This window comes from Crocuta crocuta, unplaced genomic scaffold (assembly GCF_008692635.1).
Source record: "Crocuta crocuta isolate KB4526 unplaced genomic scaffold, BGI_CrCroc_1.0 scaffold37, whole genome shotgun sequence".
NCBI lineage: Eukaryota > Metazoa > Chordata > Mammalia > Carnivora > Hyaenidae > Crocuta > Crocuta crocuta.
In genome coordinates, this window is record NW_027532040.1 from 1,514,088 (window position 1) to 1,535,621 (window position 21,534).

The 21,534-nt window shown below is 37.0% G+C and overlaps 1 protein-coding gene across 2 annotated transcripts in view; it reads left to right on the top strand.

Annotated features, from left to right (window-relative positions):
- The first annotated feature begins 219 nt into the window (after positions 1-219).
- Positions 220-21,534, top strand: part of LRRD1 (leucine rich repeats and death domain containing 1) — a 31,696-nt gene continuing 10,381 nt past the window's right edge. Inside the window, exons 1-4 of one of the 2 annotated variants that reach the window (XM_077776233.1) lie at positions 220-309; positions 2,575-2,846; positions 8,842-10,857; positions 14,940-15,138. In XM_077776233.1, the coding sequence (XP_077632359.1) occupies positions 8,920-10,857; positions 14,940-15,138 (2,137 nt within the window). In that variant the 5' untranslated portion in view covers positions 220-309; positions 2,575-2,846; positions 8,842-8,919. The remainder of the gene's footprint in view (positions 310-2,574; positions 2,847-8,841; positions 10,858-14,939; positions 15,139-21,534) is intronic. The other variant, XM_077776234.1, reaches the window with a different exon arrangement.

The window sequence follows — 21,534 nt, forward strand, 5'->3', positions numbered from 1 at the left end:
CTGCTCACTCTGCACTTAGGAAACAATGCTCGGTAGAAGCACCTGGAGTTCTCTATCCTAAACATGGCCGCTGGCGCGCGTCCCTCCAGGGGATGTGAATGGAGACCCCGGCCTCCCCGCAGGTGTCGTAGTGTGACCCAGGCCAGCTCACAAACGCACAGGGGCGCGGCGGATCCGAGGCGCTCTGGTGCAGGGTTGCGTCAGTGCGGGGCAGCAGGCCGCCGCTCTCTCCCGAATTGCTGGATGCTTCTCTGCCCCAATTCCCGCTCTGCCACCGACTGGACAGTCGCAGCTGCCGAGAAGCTCCAGGTGAAGCGAATAGCTGTGACTTACTTAGGCCACCCTCTAAGCCAAACCCAGGTTTTCTTCTCCCATTTCCCCCTCAACACCAACAGTACTTTATGTCCTCTCTCTTCATGCCCCAGGGATACTCACCTCTGGCGTGAGTGTGTCCTGTCCCACATTGCTTTAGCCTCTGTTGAGGGGCCTTTATTTCACACTCCAGGAGACAATTCGTTAATGCTGCAAGATGCAAAAACGTCTTGTGGTTTGTGTCCAGGTCTTTCAAACAGGTAACACACAGAATTATTGTTCAACCTGGCTATTATCTGTGAAAACAGAGTGGGATCTATTTTTTCCTATTAGATTGGCAGTATTTACTCCTTTTTTAAAAAAAATGTTTATTTTGAAAGAGTGTGCAAGCAGGGGAAGGACCAGAGAGAGGAAGAGAGAGAATCCCAAGCAGTCTCCAGTGCTGTCAGCACAGAGCTGGCTCAATCTCAGGAACTCAGTCTCAATGCAGTTCATGACCTACAGCAGAAATCATGAGTCGCAAGCTTAACGGACTGAGCCACCCAGGCACACCAGTATTTACTTTTAAGTAAATCTCCCAGTGCTTGTAAGAATGAGGGGGAAAAAAGACTCTCTCCTATACATTTTAAGAATGTTATTTAGCTATGTGGATCAGCCTTCAAAATATTCACATGCTAATGGTTATACAATTGATAACAGACTACAAAGAATATTTTGCAGGCAAGAAAGATATGCTTTTCAAATATTTTGTTTCAAATCACAGTATGTTAACTATGTTGTATATATCCTGTGATGGTGAAAATGTTCAATACCTGCACTGCTCATTAAGGTGGTCACTAGGCACATTTGGCTGTTAAGCACTTGAAATGTGGCTAGTGTGACTGAGAAGCTAAATTGTAATTTAATTTAATTTAAATTGAAATAGCCATATATAGCTACTACTACCATATTAGACAATGATCCTATATAGTAAGGTCTCAATTTTGTAAAACAAAACAAACCCAATAATAATAATAGGTATTATATTACCACTGGTTATCTCTAAAAAGCAGTTATAGAGAACATCATAGTTGCTTCTTCAGCATCTGTTCTTCCTTTGGGTTTGGGTTGCTCTATTTCCCCTATGATATTTGGGGTAGGCAAATGCTCACCCTGGCTATAAGGTTGAGCCATGTAGTACTATCTAAAATGGTATTACTCTCTGACTCCTGGCCACAGTCATTGGTTCATTGGTTCATTGGTTCAAGGTTGGGCACTTGACCTAATTTGGGCCAATAGAATAGGCAATCTCATCTCTGACTCTGTTTCTCCTCTATTACCGGTCCAAACTGGCTACACCATTCACAGTCAATTTGTAGGTATCCGACATGAAGACCAGAGCAGTGCTTGTGTAGTTAAGTGTCTCTTCTTACACTCTTTTGTTATACAACAATATGAATGTACCTAGTGCTATTAACTATGCACTTGAAAATAATTAAAATGATAAACTTTATATGTATTTTACCACAATAAAAAAATAAAACAAAAACAACCCTTTTGCAGAAACACAACCAAACACCTGGGACAAAAACTACCATGAACTGTGATAACCCATCAAGATAATAATCCCATGTATGCCACACTTACTAAAGCAAGCCCTGGGGCTAAAACCACCTGAAAAAGCTATTCCCACAATAGTCAAACGCACAATCTGGGCTGCTACAAAATGTCAAGGTCAAAACTCTACAACCATAAACCATGGACCCTTAACACCCAGAGACTTCATTTCTCCAGTTATATTTATTTTTCAGAATGTTCTGCCAAGGCAGCAGGTGTTGCAATTTGAGGAGCAGTTGAAGAATAACACCCTTTCTTCCCCTCCCGAGTTTTTTATCATTAAATATAATCAGGCACAAGGGGTTCAAAATATCACATATATTACTGATAAAGTAGTTTAGAGAAAGTGGCTTTGGTCTGTAGCTAAGTGGACTTGGGATAGTTCCACCCTGAAATTTAAAAAATAATAATAATGTTTATTTGGAAGAGCATGCATGCAAGCGTGGGAGGGGCAGCAAGAGAGACAGAATCAGAAGCAGGCTCTGCGCTATCAGCCCGAACCCCAATGTGGGGCTTGAACTCATTAACTGTGAGGCCATGATCTGTGAGATCCAACCTAAGTTGGATGCTTAACCAACTGAGCCACTCAGGTACCCCAGTTCCCCCCTGATTTTGACATAATTACTTTGTCATCACACAGATGGACAATCTTGGCTCCTTTAACAGGTATTCAACCCTCTTATTCTATGGAAGACAGCTGACTAGAACACAGATCTTGCAGGCAGAAAGATCTGGAGGGAACCCAGCAGGAGCTGAGGTCATCAATTATTCAAGTCTTCTCTGTAGAGGAGATATTCTGGAGATGAGGCTCTAGGCCAAGGGCATTACACGACTAGAGTTTCCTCTACACAGGAATATGAAGCCAGGAGAAGGTAATTACTTCACCATGTCTTGAGAAGAAAAAGAAAGCTTGGACAAACCAGTAACCATCACATCTAGTAAGTAAGAGATCAAAAAATTTTTTACAGTGGCACGTGTGTGGCTCAGTCGTTTAACATCCAACTTTGGCTCAGGTCATGATCTCACAATTCATGAGTTCAAGCCCTGCATTGGGCTCTGTGCTGAAAGCTCAGAGCCTGGAGCCACCTTGGGATTCTGTGTCTCCCTCTCTCTCTAACCCTTCCCTGCTCGTACTCTGTCCCTCTCTGTCTCTCAAAAAGTAAAATAATAAACGTTAATTTTTAAAAAATTTACAGAACCTTGAGGGAACATATTATCCCTATAACATAAAATGCTTCAACAAATAGATAATTAGGTCACTTTATGGGGTTAACCTTGACAACCAAACTGAGTAAGAACATTACAGAAAAGTAAAATAATCAACAAAATTGGTAATAATATAGACATAAAAACTCTGAGTAAATGTTACATGTAATCCAGAAGTGAATTAAAAAGCAATATATCGTAACCAAGTCTGATTTACACTCAGAATGTCAGATGTTCAATAAAAGAAATCTATTAACGGAATATACCACACTAGCAGATTTAAAAAAGAAGACAAAGATAGCTGCTGTCATTCCCCCATTCCACATTGTACTTACTGAAAGGCTTAAAAAATGCAAGAAGACAATATATGAGTCAGAGAATTGTATAAGAAGAAACACACACTGCCCATATGTATAATACTGTCTATAGAAAATCTAGGACAATGTATAAAGCCCAGTCATATTACTAAAGACAAGATCAACAAAAACTATTAGTGTTCCTATATACCAATATTTTAAAAACTAAAGAAAAAGACATAGAAATCAGATATCATTCCTAGCAGTAAAAGAGATATACCATGTTATTAAATAGGAAGAATCAATATCACAAATGTATCACTTCTTTCCCAGATTAGTTCACAAATTTAATTCAATTCTTACTGAAATACAAGCAAGATATTTTGTGGAACTTGGACCCTGACATTGATCTGGGTATGTAAAGGATTGAGAATAACCACCATAGTTTTGAAGGAAAAGGATAAGGGGGGAGGATTATCTTTACCAGGTACCAAGATTTATTATAAAGCTATCATCATTAAAAGATGTGATTTGATGCAAACTCAGACAAATAGATAAAAGGAATAGAAATGAAAGTCCAGAAAGAGCTCTACACATATATGATGTTTGATGGGGGCAGCATTTGAAATCAGAGAAGAAAGAATTTACTATTGAATATATTGCACAGACAACTAGCTAGACATATGAGAAAAATTAAATTAGATCCCTTCCTCATAGCATATGCAAAATAATTTCCATATGGACTAAAGAACTGTGAAAGACAAAGTATAAATTTTTTAAAAATTTTGTGCTGGATATATTCCATTTGCCACTTACATTATCATTTAGTTTTTGCTGCATAAGGACACACTTTAAGCTCACGATTCTGTAAGCCATCTGGGGTTGGCTCAGACAATTCTGATATTGGTGGCTGGGCTCACTCGGGTATTTGTGGTCAGCTGCCAGTCAGCTAGGTCACTCTGCTTCTGCATGTTGGCTGGCTGAAGGCTGGAGTCACTAGCCAACTGTCTCTCATCATCCAGTAAGCTGGCCAGGCTTCTTCACACAGCATAGATGACAGGGGTTTCAAAAACTGTGAGAGGGCAGTCTCCCAGTGTCTGGGCGCTTTTCAAAGTTCTGCCTATACCATGGGTGCTAATGCCCCATTGGCCAAAATCAGTCACACAACCAACATGAGATTCAAGAGGTGAGGAAATAGACTCTACTTCTTGGCACACATACAGACATTGGAAAAACTTGTGGTCATTTTTGTAATCTCCACCCTCTGATTCTGCTTTGTGCCCCAAAGGGCTAAACTGTAGGGACTTCACCCAGGGTCCCTCATGCTCTCTGGCTTCCTGATGAGTTTAGCTAACAGGGAGCTGCAGCAGAAGCTAAGAATGGAGAATGAGATTGGGGATTTATCCCCCTGGCTCTCTTTACTGTAGCATTGCTGCAGGCTGTGTTCATTCATCTAGGGTCCAAGCAACAGTCAGATGGCCTTTGTGCACAGTGCACTGTCTGGGTTCTCTCTCACTCCCACTTCAGGCTTAGGAGTATCCGTGGAGCTACTGTACTAGCCCTGGGATACGACACTCTGTGATTTCCCTACACACTACCCATACCTTTGTAAATAAACTCTCTGTTAAACTTCCTTCACGTTTACAAATTCAAACTTTGAATTTGAGTGGATCATGCATTCCTATGATAGAGCAGTAACTATAGAAGAATTTCTTAAGGCACAAAAAGCAAAACCAAAAAATTAAAATAGGACAAAACACATTGTGGAAATAGAAAATTACAAACCCAATACTTGGACTCAGCCATAGTTAAAGCCCAGAAGCATACATTTTGAGAAACCTTGAGTGGAGATGATTTGGACACAGACAATTTTAATAATCATTAGCACTAAGTTAAACAAAAGCCAAAAATATATTGATTAAATCCCAGTCTGGCCTGGGGTGGTTAAGGCTGTACTGAAATTAGTACTATGCATGTATATAAAATAATTTATTTAATATGCCTTCTAAAATGGACATTTATGTTATTTCCAATCTGTTACTATTGCAAACTATGTTTTTTGCATCTACTTAAGAATTCATTCTCTAACTCTTGAATGCTGACAAAAACTGAGGACTGATGGATGTGGGGGGGAGGGGGGATGGGCATGGAGGAGGGCACTTTGGGGATGAGCACTGAGTGTTATGTGGAAACTAATTTGACAATAAACTATTTGTTAAAAAAAAAAAAAAAAGAATTCATTCTCTATTTTGGGGGCACCTGGGTGGCTCAGTTGGTTAAGCATCTCCTCAGGTCATGATCTCAAGGTTCGTGGGTTCAGGCTCCATACTGGGCTCTGTGCTGGCAGTGAGGAACCTGCATGGAATTCTCTCTCTCTCTCTCTCTCTCTGCCCCTCCCCTGCACTCACTCTTTCTCTTTCTCAAAATAAATAAACTTAAAAATATACTTTAAAAAAAGAATTCATTCTCTATCCTAATGTCATGGAGACATCTTCCTATTTCATCTGCTTGAAATATCACTGTTTTACTTTTCACATTTAAACCTATAGTCGACCTAAAATTGATTTTTGTGGATGGCAAGATAGGGGTCAAATATCTTTTCTTTCTATATGGATTCTCGGTAGACCCAGAATCAAAAGGCATACTTTCTACACTGACCTTTACCTTTGTCATAAATCAAATCCATTTGTAACATTGGTTCCTCCTTTTAATTTCAATTTCAACCTTACTGTGATCTTATGCTTCAGAGTCATGTTTCATAAATGGCACTTAGGTTTTCTTTTTTATTTGTTTTTAATCTGACTTTTAAATGGTTATTTAGTCTATTCACATTTATTTTGATTATCATATACTTGGACTTGTTTCTACTTTCTTTTAGATTTTTTTCGGTCCAATTTCTTTTTCTTTCCTTTAGTACTTTTTAAAAATTCTGACTGAATACTGTCATTGTTCCTCTTCTCCTTTGTGTGTTTCCCCTTAAAGTTTTTCTCTTTACAAATCTGGCATTTATTTCCTCTACTTTTCTTCTGTTGATAATAACTCTTAAAAATTTATCAGGAGCACCTGGGTGGCTCAGTCATTTAAGCATCCCAACTCTCGGTTTCCACTCATGTCATAATCTTGTACTTCATGGGTTCAAGCTCCGTGTCAGGCTCTGCACTGGCACTGCGGAGTCTGCTTGGGATTTTCTCTCCCTCTGCCCCTCCCCCTGCTTGCACTCTTTCTCTCAAAATAAATACATAACTTTAAAAAGTTATCAACTTTTATCAAGCATGTCTAACACAGTCTTAAAACTGAACAACTTCTCATCTACCTCAGATAAAAAGACTTTAGAACATTTTTGCCCAGGTGTTTTTAAATTTTATTTGGAAATAATTTTAGATTTACAGGAAAATTGCAATAGTAAAGAGAATTCCTTTCTACACTTCATCCAGCTTCTCCTAATATTAATAGTTTTCATAATCATAGTACAGTCATCAAAACAACACTACTAACTAAACAACGAACTTTATTTGAAATTTATATTTTTCATTAAGGTCTTTTTTTCTGTACTATAATCTAACCCAGAATCCCCTGTTAAATCCAGTTGTCAAGTCTCCTTAGTCTCCTATAGTCTGTGATGCTTACAAGTCTTTTTTTGTCTTTTATGTCCTCAATATTTTTGAAGATAACTGACAGTTATTTTGTAGAATGTCCCTCAATTTGGATTTGTCTGATTTTTCCCCCTGATTTGACTGAGGTTATGCATTTTTGGCAAGGAAAGTAAAAGAGTAGGAAAAAAATCCCAGCATTTAACATATTGCTGGGGGTTATAATATTTAAAACTTTTATAATGTTTAGAATTTTTGCCTTGAGTAAAGCTGACCTGTAATTTTTCATACTGTCCTCACTAGGTGGTGATGCCAATGTTAGTGCTAGTATCATAAAATAAGCTGGAAAATGTTCCCTCTTTTTTTTTTTATTCTCTTGGTGAATCTGTGAAATGTTGAAGCCATACCAGTTTAATAGAAAGTATTTAATATAGAGAGACATGTAGACAAATATTGGAGACCAGAAAAGTAAAAAGGGGAACTTCAGTAACACAGAAGATAGTAAAGGATGAAGGGACCAGGGAAAGAGGTTGGGTTATTAAGAAATATACACTCAGAGGACAGACTTACAAAGCTGGGATCCAGACCTCTGAGGGGGTTGCTGGCAGCTGTGCAGATCCTTCAGGAATCACACAAAGGACTCACAGTTAGGCTTCACTTAAGTTGTTTTTACTTCTAGTTATTCTTACAGAAGTCGTCTCCCTTTCTTAAGATATTTTACTTCCATCTATTAGAAAGTTATCATAATGTACTGAATTTGTTGGGAAAAGACACTTCAGTACCATATGTAAACCTACAATGTCCACAATGCAAATGGCACTCTGCATGTCAGGGAGGTGCTGGCATTTTGTCTTCCAAAAATTTGCTGAATTCTTTCATTCCTTCACATTTCTTTTCTCATTTTCTTTGACCTTTTTTATTCCTTTCTATATATTTTTTAAAAATCTTAAAATATTTTTTAAAATGTTAATTGATTAAAAAAATTTGATGTTTATTTATTTTTGAGAAATAGAGAACATGAGAGAGGGAGAGGCAGAGAGAGTGAGGGACAGAGAATCTGAAACAGGCTCTGTGCTCACAGCAGAGAGCCTGATGCAGGGCTCAAACCCACCAACCATGAGATCATGACCTGAGCCAAAGTCAAAGCTTAACTGACTGAGCCAGCCAGGCGGCCCAATGTTTATTTTTGAGACGGGGGAGGGTGTGAGCTGGGGAGGGGCAGAGAGATTGAGGGTCAGAAGATTTGAAGGGGCCTCTGCACTAACAGTGAAGAGCCAGACGTGGGGTTCCAACTCATAAAATGAGAACATGACCTGAGCCAAAGTTGGATGTTCAACTGACTAAACAACCCAGGCACCCTTCCTTTCTATAATTTTAGTATGATTTCAAAAATATCATGTGATAAATGCATACAATCAATAAACTATTTTTATTTATTTACTTTTTATTTAAAAAAGTTTTTAATGTTTTCTTTATTTCTGAGAGAGAGAGAGAGACAGTGTGAGCAGGGGAGGGTCAGAGAGAGAGGGAGACACAGAATGTGAAGCAGGTTCCAGGCTCTGAGCTGTCAGCACAGAGCCTGACGTGGGGCTTGAACCCAGGAACCATGAGATCATGACCTGAGCCGAAGTCAGACACTTAACTGACTGAGCCACCCAGGCGCCCCTCAATAAACTTTTTTTAACTAGCAACCATATATAAAATTAACATATTAGTTATAAATGTATTATTTTTGTATCTATTAAATTACTCACTATAGAATAAGAATTATTTTAAAATTAATTTGTAGTTTTGACATCTTTATTATATCTCTTCTTTTAACATCAACATTTGTTTTGTAGGTTCAAAGGAGAAATTTAACATGAAAATTAAAATTGAGTTATAGTCTTGTATTGGTATAAAACATACCAGCAAATAAGATGTCTGAAAAGGAGGGTACTTCAGAAGAGCTAGAAGATACCACTAGTCAACTTAGGAAAGAATCTGGATTATGGTCAGAAGAGCCTGAATTTATTAAAGAAACATCAAATTCTTTAGAGGAAGTTTGTGATGGGAAACCTTCCAGTCAGATTTGTGAAACACATCCTAGAAATGATAAATTAGGTATATATGATGATACATCAGCATTGTCCCCTGAAAAGTCTGAGAGAAATGAAGATCAAAGGAAAACTCTTCAATCTTCTGAAACAATTGCTCTATCTGACACCTTCCAGTCAAAAAGTGATATTTCACAAAGTCCACCATTATCAATGACTGAGGTGGTTGCTGAATATCAGGATTTTACTGGTTCCTCTCATGAAACATTAGAAAAAACCAGTCCACAACTCTCTGAGGAAAATCAGAAAGAACTTCGCTTAGGATCAGATAACTTTACAGTTAACCTCAAGGCCAAAGGTTTACAAGAATTCCCTAAGGACATCTTAAAAGTCAAATATGTAAAATATCTATATTTGGATGAGAACCAAATCAAAAGTTTTAAAGGGGCAGACTCAGGTGATCTGCTAGGACTTGAAATTCTGTCCTTGCAAGGAAATGGGTTATCATCTCTACCATCTGAAATTCAATTACTTCATAATTTAAGGATATTAAATGTCAGTCACAATCAAATATCACATATACCTAAAGAAATATCACAGCTTGGGAATATCAGGCAACTCTTTTTTAATAACAATTACATTGAGAATTTTCCTTCTGGCTTAGAAAGTCTTGGAAACTTAGAAATTTTAAGTTTGGCTAAAAATAACTTAAGACATATACCAGACACTCTGTCTAGTTTGAAAAACTTGAGGGTTCTCAATCTGGAATATAATCAGTTAGCAATATTTCCTAAAGCTCTGTGCTTCCTTCCAAAGTTAATTTCACTAAACCTTACTGGAAACCTGATAAGGAGTTTGCCAAAAGAAATTAGAGAGCTTAAAAATTTAGAAAAACTTGTACTGGATCATAACCAGCTTACTTTTTTGGCTGTGGAAATTTTTCAGTTGCTCAAAATGAAAGAAATTCAACTAGCTGATAATAAACTGGAAGTTATTTCACAGAAAATTGAGAATTTTAAGGAACTCAGAATTCTAATACTTGATAAAAATTTATTGAAAGAAATACCAGAGAAAATTTCCCACTGTGTAATGTTGGAATGCCTTAGTCTTAGTAATAATAAATTAACAGAACTTCCTAAGAACATCCATAAGCTCAAAAATTTAAGAAAACTCCATGTAAACAGAAATAATATAGTGAGAATACCTGAAGATATCTCACATCTTAATAGTATGTTCAGTCTAGAATTTTCAGGAAATATAATCACAGATGTTCCCATTGAAGTAAAAAATTGCAGAAAAATAACTAGAATTGAACTGAGTTATAACAAAATAATGTATTTTCCAGTAAGTTTGTGTGCCTTAGACTCTCTTTATTATTTGAATTTTAATGGAAATTATATTTCAGAAATACCTGTAGATATATCTTTCAGTACACAACTGCTTCATTTAGAGTTAAATAAAAATAAACTCCTCATATTTTCTGAGTACTTATGTTCTCTTACTAATCTTGAATATCTAGATCTTGGTAAAAACCAAATAAGGAAAATTCCACCATTTATCTCAAATATGATATCACTCCATGTTCTTATTTTATGCTGTAACAAATTTGAAGCTTTCCCTATAGAAGTATGTACTTTAGAAAATTTGCAAGTATTTGATCTTTCAATAAACCAAATACAGGATATCCCTTCAGATATCTGTAACCTAAAAAGAATCCAGAAATTAAACATCTCAAGCAATCAATTTATATGTTTTCCTACTGAACTGTGCCGACTTCAATCACTGGAAGAGCTGAATATAAGTCAGATAAATGGAAGAAAGGTAAGAGATTTATATTTTCGGCTTTAGAGGAAAGTTGGCATTGGAGGGAATTAGAATCTAAACTGTAGTGTATGTGTGTCTGTTTTAAAATTAGCTGGAATATTTTATTTTTTTAAATAGGCTTTTTAATTTTTAGCCCCAAACATGGCTTAAAAATATATTTCTCAATCTGAAAGCTTCATAGGAAAATATTTCATTAAAATAAAATTCCAAGTAACTATAGCTGACAATTTTATAGATTTCTTTTTATTTCAGTCTGATTGTAAAAGGAGTTTTAAAGTCATGGGATTATAATATAAACATTACAGAAATTTTACAAAATTGAGAAAAGTAAAAAAAAAAAATCATTCCAGAAACATACCATTGTAAATATAACTATTGGTCACTGGTCATATGTTGATACAACTTACTTTCAGTCTTTTTTATGTGTATGGTTTTATAAGCAACTATAAAAAGATTCTACACTCAATTTTAGTTTCTTCTATTTTCACTTAACGTAAGCATTTCCAGATAATATAACACAATCTTCCCAGTAATTATTTGTGAGAGCCAATACGTGATTTATGTAACTAATCATCTGTTCTTAAGTATTTAGAGATATTGTAATTTTTCCTCATATATAATGCTGTGATGAACTTCTTCATAAATACAACCTTTTATTCATATTTTAACTATTTCCTTAGGGAGCTTTCCCTAAAGAACTGCTAGATCAATGGGAATAAATGTTCTTATAGTTTAGCATTTTACTTGAACGTAAGAATGAATTTTATGGGAATACTTAAAAAAAATCAAACAATGTTGATTTATATTAAGATCTTAGTAAACTAACGAAAAGGTTAAGTTTAATTTGACTACCAGTCAAATTAAAGTGCTTTGACAGTGCTGGACTATTACCTAGAGCAAGATTTCCCAAAGTCTGTCCTTAAAAACACTAGTCCTGTAAATGCTCCTTAAAAGAAATGGTGGGGTGTGGGAGAGAGGAGTTCCTGTAATCAACTAGCTTTGAGAAGCACTGGTTTCTTCTCTTAAAGATTCACAACGAATTTTAGTGTATCAAAAGCCCTGTCGAGTCCTGCACTAAAGAAATTGGTTTGTCTCTCTTTAACTCACATTTCCCAAACTTACTCAACCTTTTTAAACCTAACACCTGCTATATAATACATTTCTAGAAAGCCTACTCCAGGGAATACTTGCTTAAGTCGCTGGTTCTGCATTATAATCATCAACTAATTCCTTGGCTGATTTATAATCCTCTCACTTTCTCCTCCTGTATTTTACTATGCAGATCTAGAAGGTTGTGTCCTTAATCTCCTCTTTTCTATTAACTTCATCCCAGACCTTACCACACCATGCACATGACCCTCAACTCTGCATAACTGGAACTGATCTCTCACTACTACTTTAGTACCATAGTTCCCAGTTTCCCTGGAAATTCCCTGTTCTTCTATTGTCTCAAACTCAACATGACTTCAAAATCAAACTCCTCTTTCTTCCCAACGTAACTCCCTTCCCAACTTCTCCATTTCTGTCTCTAATGTCGCTTTCTTCAGACCTACCAATCTAGAAATCATGAAATCAGTTTTCTTTCCTTTCCATCACTAGTTATACTGAAACTTATACCAAAATTGTCTCATTTTTCCTCTGACAAAGCTCTTGGATCAACTTCTTCATTTTCCAGTGTCATTATCTCCAACGTGATCCACGCTTATCACTCACTTCATTCCTAGACTACTCCAGGAGCCTCCTGAGTATTCTCTTTGATTCAGTCTCCTCTTTCATCAGGACTTGTCAAAGCTATCAGATTTCATTATTGAGAAAATTACAGAGTACTATTCTCAGGAATCCAGACTACATATCTATTGCCTATTCATGGCGAGTGGTTGCCAAAGGTAACATTATTAACATCACTTCAAAGATCACCAGATGGGGGTGCCCGGCTTGCTCAGTCAGTAGAGCCTACAACTCTTGATCTTGGGTTGTGAGTTCCAGCCCCATGTTGGGCATAGAGCTTCCTTAAAAAACAAAACAAAAAAAGAGTATGCAACCATGTAAAATAAAGCCAGATATCCTTTAAAATTTTTTAAAAAGTTCACCAGATGGAAAAATGATTTATAAGAACTAGTTTCGGGGCACCTGGGCGGCTTACTTGGTTAAACATCTGACTTCGGGTCAGGTCATGATCTCATGATTCGTAAGTTCGAGCCCTGTGCCAGGCTTGGCGCTGACAGCTCAGAGCCTGGAGCCTGTTTCAGATTCTGTGTCTCCCTCTTTCTCTGCCCCTCCCCGGTTTACACTCTTTCTTTCTCTCAAAAATAAACAATAAAATTTTTTTTAAATAACTCTTTTCAAAAAGTATATATAATTGGAAATATCACTTTGATAACCCACTTAGGGTGGAGGTGAAGTGCCCAAAGGATTAATTTATAATGACAGATGGTCACTAAAAAGTCATCTAAAGAAGATAAGTTCGGGTTCGTCAGAGGGCTTTTATTTTGCTAAGTGAAGGATAGCCAACAGGGGTCTTTCTTCCATAGTAGCTCTACTATCACACAGTTCTTAGGTACTTCATCTAATAAATGTTGAGCAAACAGCGAAAAATAATTTTTGTCTGAAGGGAAGTCAAATTATGAACCTACCCACCTGTCTTGACCTGACTCCTACTTCCTAGGGCCAACTCTTGAGGCCTGGTTCCATATTCTTTCTCCAAACATATCTTACTCTGCATCTCATCACCTCTCTTTACTATTAAGCTTCTCTCTGGCCCGTTAAAAAAAATTTTAATGTTTATTCATCTTTGAGAGAGAGTGGGAGCAGAGGAGGGGCAGAGAGAGACACACACACAGAATCCGAAGCAGGCTTCATGAAAGCTCCGAGCTGCCAGCATAGGGCCTGATGCGGGGCTCAAATTTATGAACTGTGAGAACAGGACCTGAGCAGAAGTTGGATGCCTAACCAACTGAGCCACCCAGGCGTCCCTCTCTGGACCATTTTTATGCATGGTATTTGTCTTGCCTAAAGTGTTCTGTGACTTCCATTCAATCCCATTTATGCTTTTTAAAAAATATATTTACTTATTTATTTATCCCACGAACTGTGAGATTATGACCTGAACTGAAAACAAGAGGTAGATGCTTAACCAACTGAGCCACCCAGCTGCCCTCAGTCTTATTCATTCTCTTAGGCCATTTGACTCCTATCTGCTACATGAAGCTTTCATTTAGTTCTCCGATTTGTACTGATATACATTCTCTAAACTTCCATATATCTGTTATTGTACTCTTTATTTTGGCACTGGATTACCTATCATTTAATGCTGTTTCCTGATGCTTTCATATGTGTGTATTTTGTGTTCTGAACTAAATTTTAATCTCCTTTAAGTTAGGGATTGTCTTTTATGCTTCTTTTATATATGGAAGAACACTGAGCACAATATTCAGTATTTACCGTGTTGTTTGTTTCTCAATTCAAAATTCTCTTGTTTACTTGTAGAAGTTCCTTTCTTTCAAAAGCCATTGGTGATGGCCATATTTTCTCTAAATACATGTATTTCTTCTTCACCATAGCAGGGTATCTTAATTCCTGTTATTTAGCAATACTTTTTTGAGGCTACACAGCCAAGCTGTGAGTCCATTCTAAAGGAGTTTACTGAGCATTTACTCAAAATATATCATGATTGGGAACATGTACACAAAAAGTATAAAATGTATACCATGTCATTTAAAAATCCAAGGATTTTTAAAATACACACAAGGGACTTATAAAAACCAATGCTGATGAGAACAGGAATAAAGAGATCAAATGTGCTACGGAATAGTTTGGGGAAACTTTGGGGAGGAAAGAAAGGGATCGTAAAGAACATCAAGTGCTGGGAGAGTGAAGAAAGTGGGTTAATAAGCCATAGGGTTGAATGGTTAGCATTGGTCAGACTGGGGAGGTACTTGGATGCCACACAATATATTGTGGATTTTAGCAAGGAGGGTGAAAATATTCCTTTTTAAGACCAAAACCAAATTTCCATTTTAGACAAAGTCTTAGTCATAGCAATATTTATTAAAGATAAAATTGTTTGATCTTTGTTACAGTTAACAAGACTTCCAGAAGAGCTGTCTAATATGACTCAACTTAAAAGACTTGATATCTCAAATAATGCAATCATAGAGATTCCAAGAAATATAGGGGAATTGAGAAGTTTGGTTAGTTTAAATGCATACAACAATCAAATAAGTTATCTGCCACCATCTTTTCTATGTTTACATGATCTCCAGCAACTAAATTTGAGTGGTGAGTGTCAAGTGTAATCAATACATATAATTAGTAAGTAGACTATTCATGTCTAGGTTTCAAGTCTTGCTGACAAGACAGAACAGCAGTCAATATATTGCATTAAGTGCTCATTGGAAGGAAATGACCATCCTACATACAGAAAATGAGAGCACAGCATAAGGTCCTGCTGCTTTCCTGAAAGAGGTTATAAACCAGCTGGGCACCTTGAACATATTCTCATTTCTTTTCTGTCCTCTCTGCCTATACCCAGGCATTCAGTATTTCTTCCCTTTCTGAATCTGACCTCATCTCTCTCTACACAAACTTAACTACACAACCTCAGGTCAGCATTTTCTGTATTTTCCTTTCTGGCTCCCCTAATCCTACCCCTATATACTGCAATACTCAGATACCTTATAGTCTTCTACAAAGTAAATCATTACAATAACAACAAAAAGTAAATCACTCACTCTAAAGGCATCAGAAAAGATTTCCCAAGGTACAATAAATACCAGATTGGTATTTTCTTAATAGTTTTTATTATGGCGGTGCCTGGGTGGCTTAGTTGGGTAAGTGTCCAATTCTTGATTTTGTCTCAGGTCATGATCTCACGGTTGATGGGATTGAGCACCATGTTGGGCTCCAGCTGACATCATGGAGCCTGCCTGGGATTCTCTCTCCCTCTCTCTCTGCCCCTTCACTGCTTGTACTCTCTCTCACAAAATAAATAAGTAAACTTTAAAAAATAATAAGTTTTATTATGAAATACTTCAAACTTACAAAAATAATAAATACCTAGGTACTTACTCTGAGATATAAGCAATATTAACATTTTGTGATATTTGAGATATTTTTTAATTGTTAAGAAATAAAATAATGGAGTTGAAATTTCTTTTCTTCTTTTACCCAAACTAAAAGTAGCCACTGTACTGAAATTGGTATGTATCTTTTTTCTTCCATGTTTTTATACATATATATATTTATATCCATTAACAAGTAATACTATTTTGAGTTTTCAAATTTTACTAAGTCTTATCATACTGTATGATATGTAATTTACTATTCTGTAAACTTGCTTTTTTATTTGTCATATTTCTAAAATTAATTCATATTAATATATACATAGACTTATTTCATTCCCTTTAAATCTTGTCTGATATTCAATTATATGATTAAATAACAATCCATTACATGGTTGATAGACAAGTAGGTTGTTTCCAATTTGTTTGCTATTATAAACATCCTGTACATGTTCCTTGTGTACATCTGCTTGAGCTTCTTTAGTGCATATGGCTATAAGCGGAATTGCTGCATTGGAGGGTATGCACATCTTCAGCATTACCAGATTTGGGCAACTTGATCGCCAGTGGTTGAACCAGCTAACCACATGAACCATTGTAATGTATGAAATTTTATCTTTCAGTTGGAAGTAGCATTTACAACCAGAGCCCTGTGCATCTTTTTAGATTTAGAGGATTTTCAGAATAAAACAACAAAGTTCATCTTTTTTGGTCAATTGTCCTAGTATTATAGTAAAACCTACAGTTGTGCATAAATACTTAGATATAATGCAACTGGCATTTGTCCCCTGAACCTCCAGAACTCCCAGTAAGCTGGCTGTGCAGGTACATATCAGTCATTTCACTAATTTTGCAACAACTTGCAGTGAGTTGTAAAAACTCAGCCTGGCACCTGAATTTTCTTGTTTAACTTTTGTGTTTTGGCCAAGTTTTACTCCATTTTAAGGTTACCTATTATGTCCAAGTGTAGGGTACACTGCACTCACCTACCATTTGTACACGAAGAAACAAAAACAAAAAACAGAAGCTCACAAGAGCCCCCTGGCCCACTGGAAAACACAACGACCCATCAGAAGCATGATTCTCCGGAGGCTTTCTAGTACAGAATGAAGACAGAATGGGAAGATCAAAGACTTCTGTAAGCTTTACCTGTTCTCTGCTGGTCCCTACGAGAATTAGGAAAATCTATCAGTCAGGATCCAACCAGGAGACAGAAATCATGCCTTAATAACTAAGGATATATACATGGTATTAACTACAGTACTGAAAGGGTACAAGAGAATTCGAGGTTAATCATAAAGTAGCAATGGCAGAAAGCAATAACCACCCTATGGCTAAGAGAATAAAGTAGAAAAGGCAGAATGATTAAAACTCAGAAGCTTGGAGGAAGGGGCTACGCAGGGGTCAAACAGGCATCTGAGAATGGAGAAGTGTTTGGCGGGTGCTAGTTTCTCTAAGCTTGGGGGTGGTATGTGTATGAGTGCGCGTGCGTGCGTGCGTGCGTGCGTGCGTGCGTCTGTGAGAGAGAGAGAAAGAGAGAGGAGAGAGAGAGAGAGGAGAGAGAGAGGAGAGAGAGACAGAGACAGAGACAGAGACAGAGGAAGACGGAAGAAAGCCGGGAGAGAGAGAGAACGCGCACGCGCGCGCAGCGCTAGTTCTGTGAGGGTTGGGACAACTACAAACTGCAATACGTGCTGCTGGTGGAGTAAGAGTGTTGCCAGGGTGACACTAAAAGAAAAAACAGTCAAGAAACCCAAAGAAGTAGGTTTGGAGCTAAGTGACAGTCGGTAAGCAACCAGCTTTTATTGCCACGTCACCAGCTTTTATTGCCAAGTTTGAAGTTAGAAGAGGTGAGTTCAAGTCTCGTCATTTAGTCTGTTTCCTCTATTTATAAAGTGAAGCTGACTGGAATATCCATGCCATAGATTTGTTTGCAGACTGAATGAGACTTTGAAAGCAGGTAGCATACAGGGAAAGCACTGTTCAAGCAAAAGATGTTTATATACTCTTGTGAAATAATCCTGTCTGTCACAAACTAGCAAATTTAGGAAGATAACCCTTCTGAACCTCAGTGTTTTCATCAGCAAGACAGAACAGTTGCGACTTCTGCTTGTGGGAATATAACTAGATAAAACTTATGAAAAAAGCTTCACAAATGGGAGGTAATAAGCCAATGAAAGGGATTTAGAGATTGATTCCTTTCTTTCCTCATAGCATGGGCTTTGGAGTAGAACAGACCTTCGAATTCTAGCTCCATCTTTCAACAGGAATTTTTTTTTGAACATTGATTTTCTGTTTCCTAATCTGTAAATGGAAATAATATCTACTCTTTGATTTGTGAGGGTTAAATCGTTAACTACTAAGCACAAAGACTGATACAATATAGGTTTTAAACAGATGTTAGAGCCTCTCTCCAAGGAGCCAAAATAACAAATGAAAGGAAGTGGGTTGGCATGAAAAGTGCCGGTTGTCGTCCTCAGGGAGGACAGTTCTGAGGACAGTTCTCTTGCCTGACGGTTCTCTCTACGGGCCTTGGTAATGCTTCCCTGCAGGCTTCCATCTTCTTCTACCTGTAAGACAGCTAATTAAGCTGATATTGTTGTATCTGTTGTTTACAGCTGGCATCTGTTCTGATGGATCAGTGCTTGTGCCAAATAAGCTGTTAAATGTATATATTTTTAAATTTTTAAAAATATGTTTAATGTTTGTTTTTGAGAGAGAGAGAGAGAGAGAGAGAGCGAGCACGTGAGAGACTGGGGGAGGGGCAGAGAGAGAGGGAGACACGGAATTTGAAGCATGCTCCAGGCTCAGAGCTGTTAGCACAGAGCCTGACGCCAGACTCGAATTCAGGAGCAGTGAGATGACCTGAGCTGAAGTCAGATGCTCAACCAACTGAGCCACCCAGGTGCCCCAGTTGTTAAATATTTTGAATAGCACCACTGCTTACATGTACTAATGTAACAGCCTCTGAAAGGACTCCTACCTATAGCCTCTCTCTCTCACTTTGTTGCTGTCAGTATTTAAAAACACTTTTTATTAAAGTATAATATACATACTTAAAAAAGTACATATTATCTCAAAAGATTAATATTAAAAGTAGAACTACCATATAACCCAGCAATTATATTTCTGGGTATTTATCCAAAGGGAAAGAAATCAGTAACTCAAGATATATGCTCTCCATGTTCATTGGCATTATTTACGGAAGTGTCCATCAATGGATGGATAGATAAAGAAAATGTGGCATGTATACACACACACACTCACACAGACACACAATGGAGTTATGTTCAGCCATAAAAAAGAAGGAAATTTTGTCATTTGCAACTACATATATGGATCTTGGGGGCATTTTGTTAAGTGCAATAAGCCAGACAAAGACAAATATTATACTATTTTACTTATATGTAGAATCTAAAAACACAAACAAAACTGAACAAAACAAAACTGAACTCATAGATACAGAGAACAGATTGATGGTTGCCACAGGTGGACCTGGGCAAAATAGAGGGGAACAAAAGGTACAAACTTCCAGTTATAAAATAGCTAAGTCCTGGGATGTAAGGTACAGCATGGTGACTATAGTTAATAATACTTTTGGTATATTTGAAAGTTGTTAAAAGAGTAGATCCTAAAAATTTTTATCACAAACAAATGTGTAACTATGTATTTTTTTAAATGCTTATTTATTTTTGAGAGAGAGAGTGCAAGCGAGGGAGGGACTGAGAGAGAGGGGGACAGATGATACAAAGCAGGCTCTGCATGGACAGCAGCATGCCCAATGTGTGGCTCAAACTCACAAACCCTCAAGACTATGACCTGAGTGGAAGTCATAGTCACTCAACCGAGTCATCCAGGCACCCTGTAACTATGTGTTGTGATGGATGTTAACTAGACTTGTTATGTTGACCGTTTTATAATATATACAAATATTGAATCATCATGTTATACATCTGCAACTAAAATGTTATATGCCAATTATAATTCAGTTTTTTAAAAGTACATATTTTAAGTATATATCTCAATGAACTTTCACACACTGAACAAACCCATATTCAGAACCTAGATCAAGAGACAAGACATTCCCAGAAACCCCTTCTTGCGTCCTTCCCGTCATTTTTCTCCTTTCTCTCAACCTAGGGAAATACTATCATGATTCCCAATAGTGGGCCTTAAGTGAAATCATGAAGTATACACTCTTTTATATCTGGCTTCTTTCAAAACTCAACATTATGTTTGTGAAATTCACTCATATTACTCTGTGTAGTTGTGGACCATTCACTTTCAGTGCTATTGATATTCTGCTGTTGATAAACATTTAGTAGAAAAGCAATTCTTGTGGTCAGGTAACAAACTGTGATTTTAATCCTTTTAAATTTATTTGGACTAGCTTTATGGCTCAGCATATAGTCTACCTTGATAAACACACCATACACTTTTTTTTAAAATCTAAATTTTAGTCAACAAACAGTGTAATATTGATTTCAGGAGTAGAATTCAGTAATTCATCAATTACATTCAACACCCAGTGCTCATCACAAGTGCCTTCTTTTACACCCATCACCCATCTAGCCCATCTCCCACCCACCTCCTTCCACCAACCCTCAGTTTCTTGTCTATTGTTATGAGTCTCTTGTAGTTTCTTTTCCTCTCTCTTCTCAACACCCCCTTCCCATACTTTCATCTGTTTCATTTCTTAAATTCCATATATGAGTGAAATAATATGGTATTTGTCATTCTCTGATTGACTTATTTTGCTTAGCATAATACATTCTAGCTCTAACCACATCATTGTAAATGGCAAGAGTTCGTTCTTTTTGATGGATGAGTAATATTCCATTGTATATACATACTACATCTTATCTATTTATTGACTATTGTTGATAATGCTGCTATAAAAATTGGGGTACATGTACTCCTTTGAATCTATTTTTGTATCCTTTGGGAAAATACTAGTGCAATTGCTAGATCTTAGGGTAGTTCTATTTTTAACTTTTTGAGGACCTCCATACTGTTCTCAAGAGTGGTTGCACCAGTTTGCATCCCACCAACAGTACAAGAACATACCATACACTCTTTAAAAAGTATATTCTGAAATGTTAGCTACAGTGCTTTATGAATATCATGTTAAGTCCAGGTGGTTGATAGTTTTGTGGAATCTTCTGTCTTTACTGGTATATTGTCTTGTTATGCTTTAGAGAACAGTGTTAAAATCCAAAACTATGGTTGTGGAATTGTGTATTTTTTGCTTTCATTGTCAACTTTTTTCACGTATTTTGAAGAACTGTTATAAGAAAAATGCATGTATATAGTTATTATGACTTTCAATCCTAATAATTTTTTTATCATCTGAAATCCCCAAATATCCCTCTTTATCTCCAGTAATTATCTTGAAGGGTATTTTATCTAATATTAAGATAGCCACTCCAGTTTTGTTAAACTTACTGTTCACATGTTATATCTTTACTATCAATTTACTTTCAACGTATCTGTGTCTTTATGTTTAAAGTACATCCCTTGGGGGCACTTGGATAGCTCAACTGGTTAAGCCTCTGACTCTTGATTCTAACTCAAGTCATGAGATGAAGCCCCGTATCTGGCTCTGCATTGACAG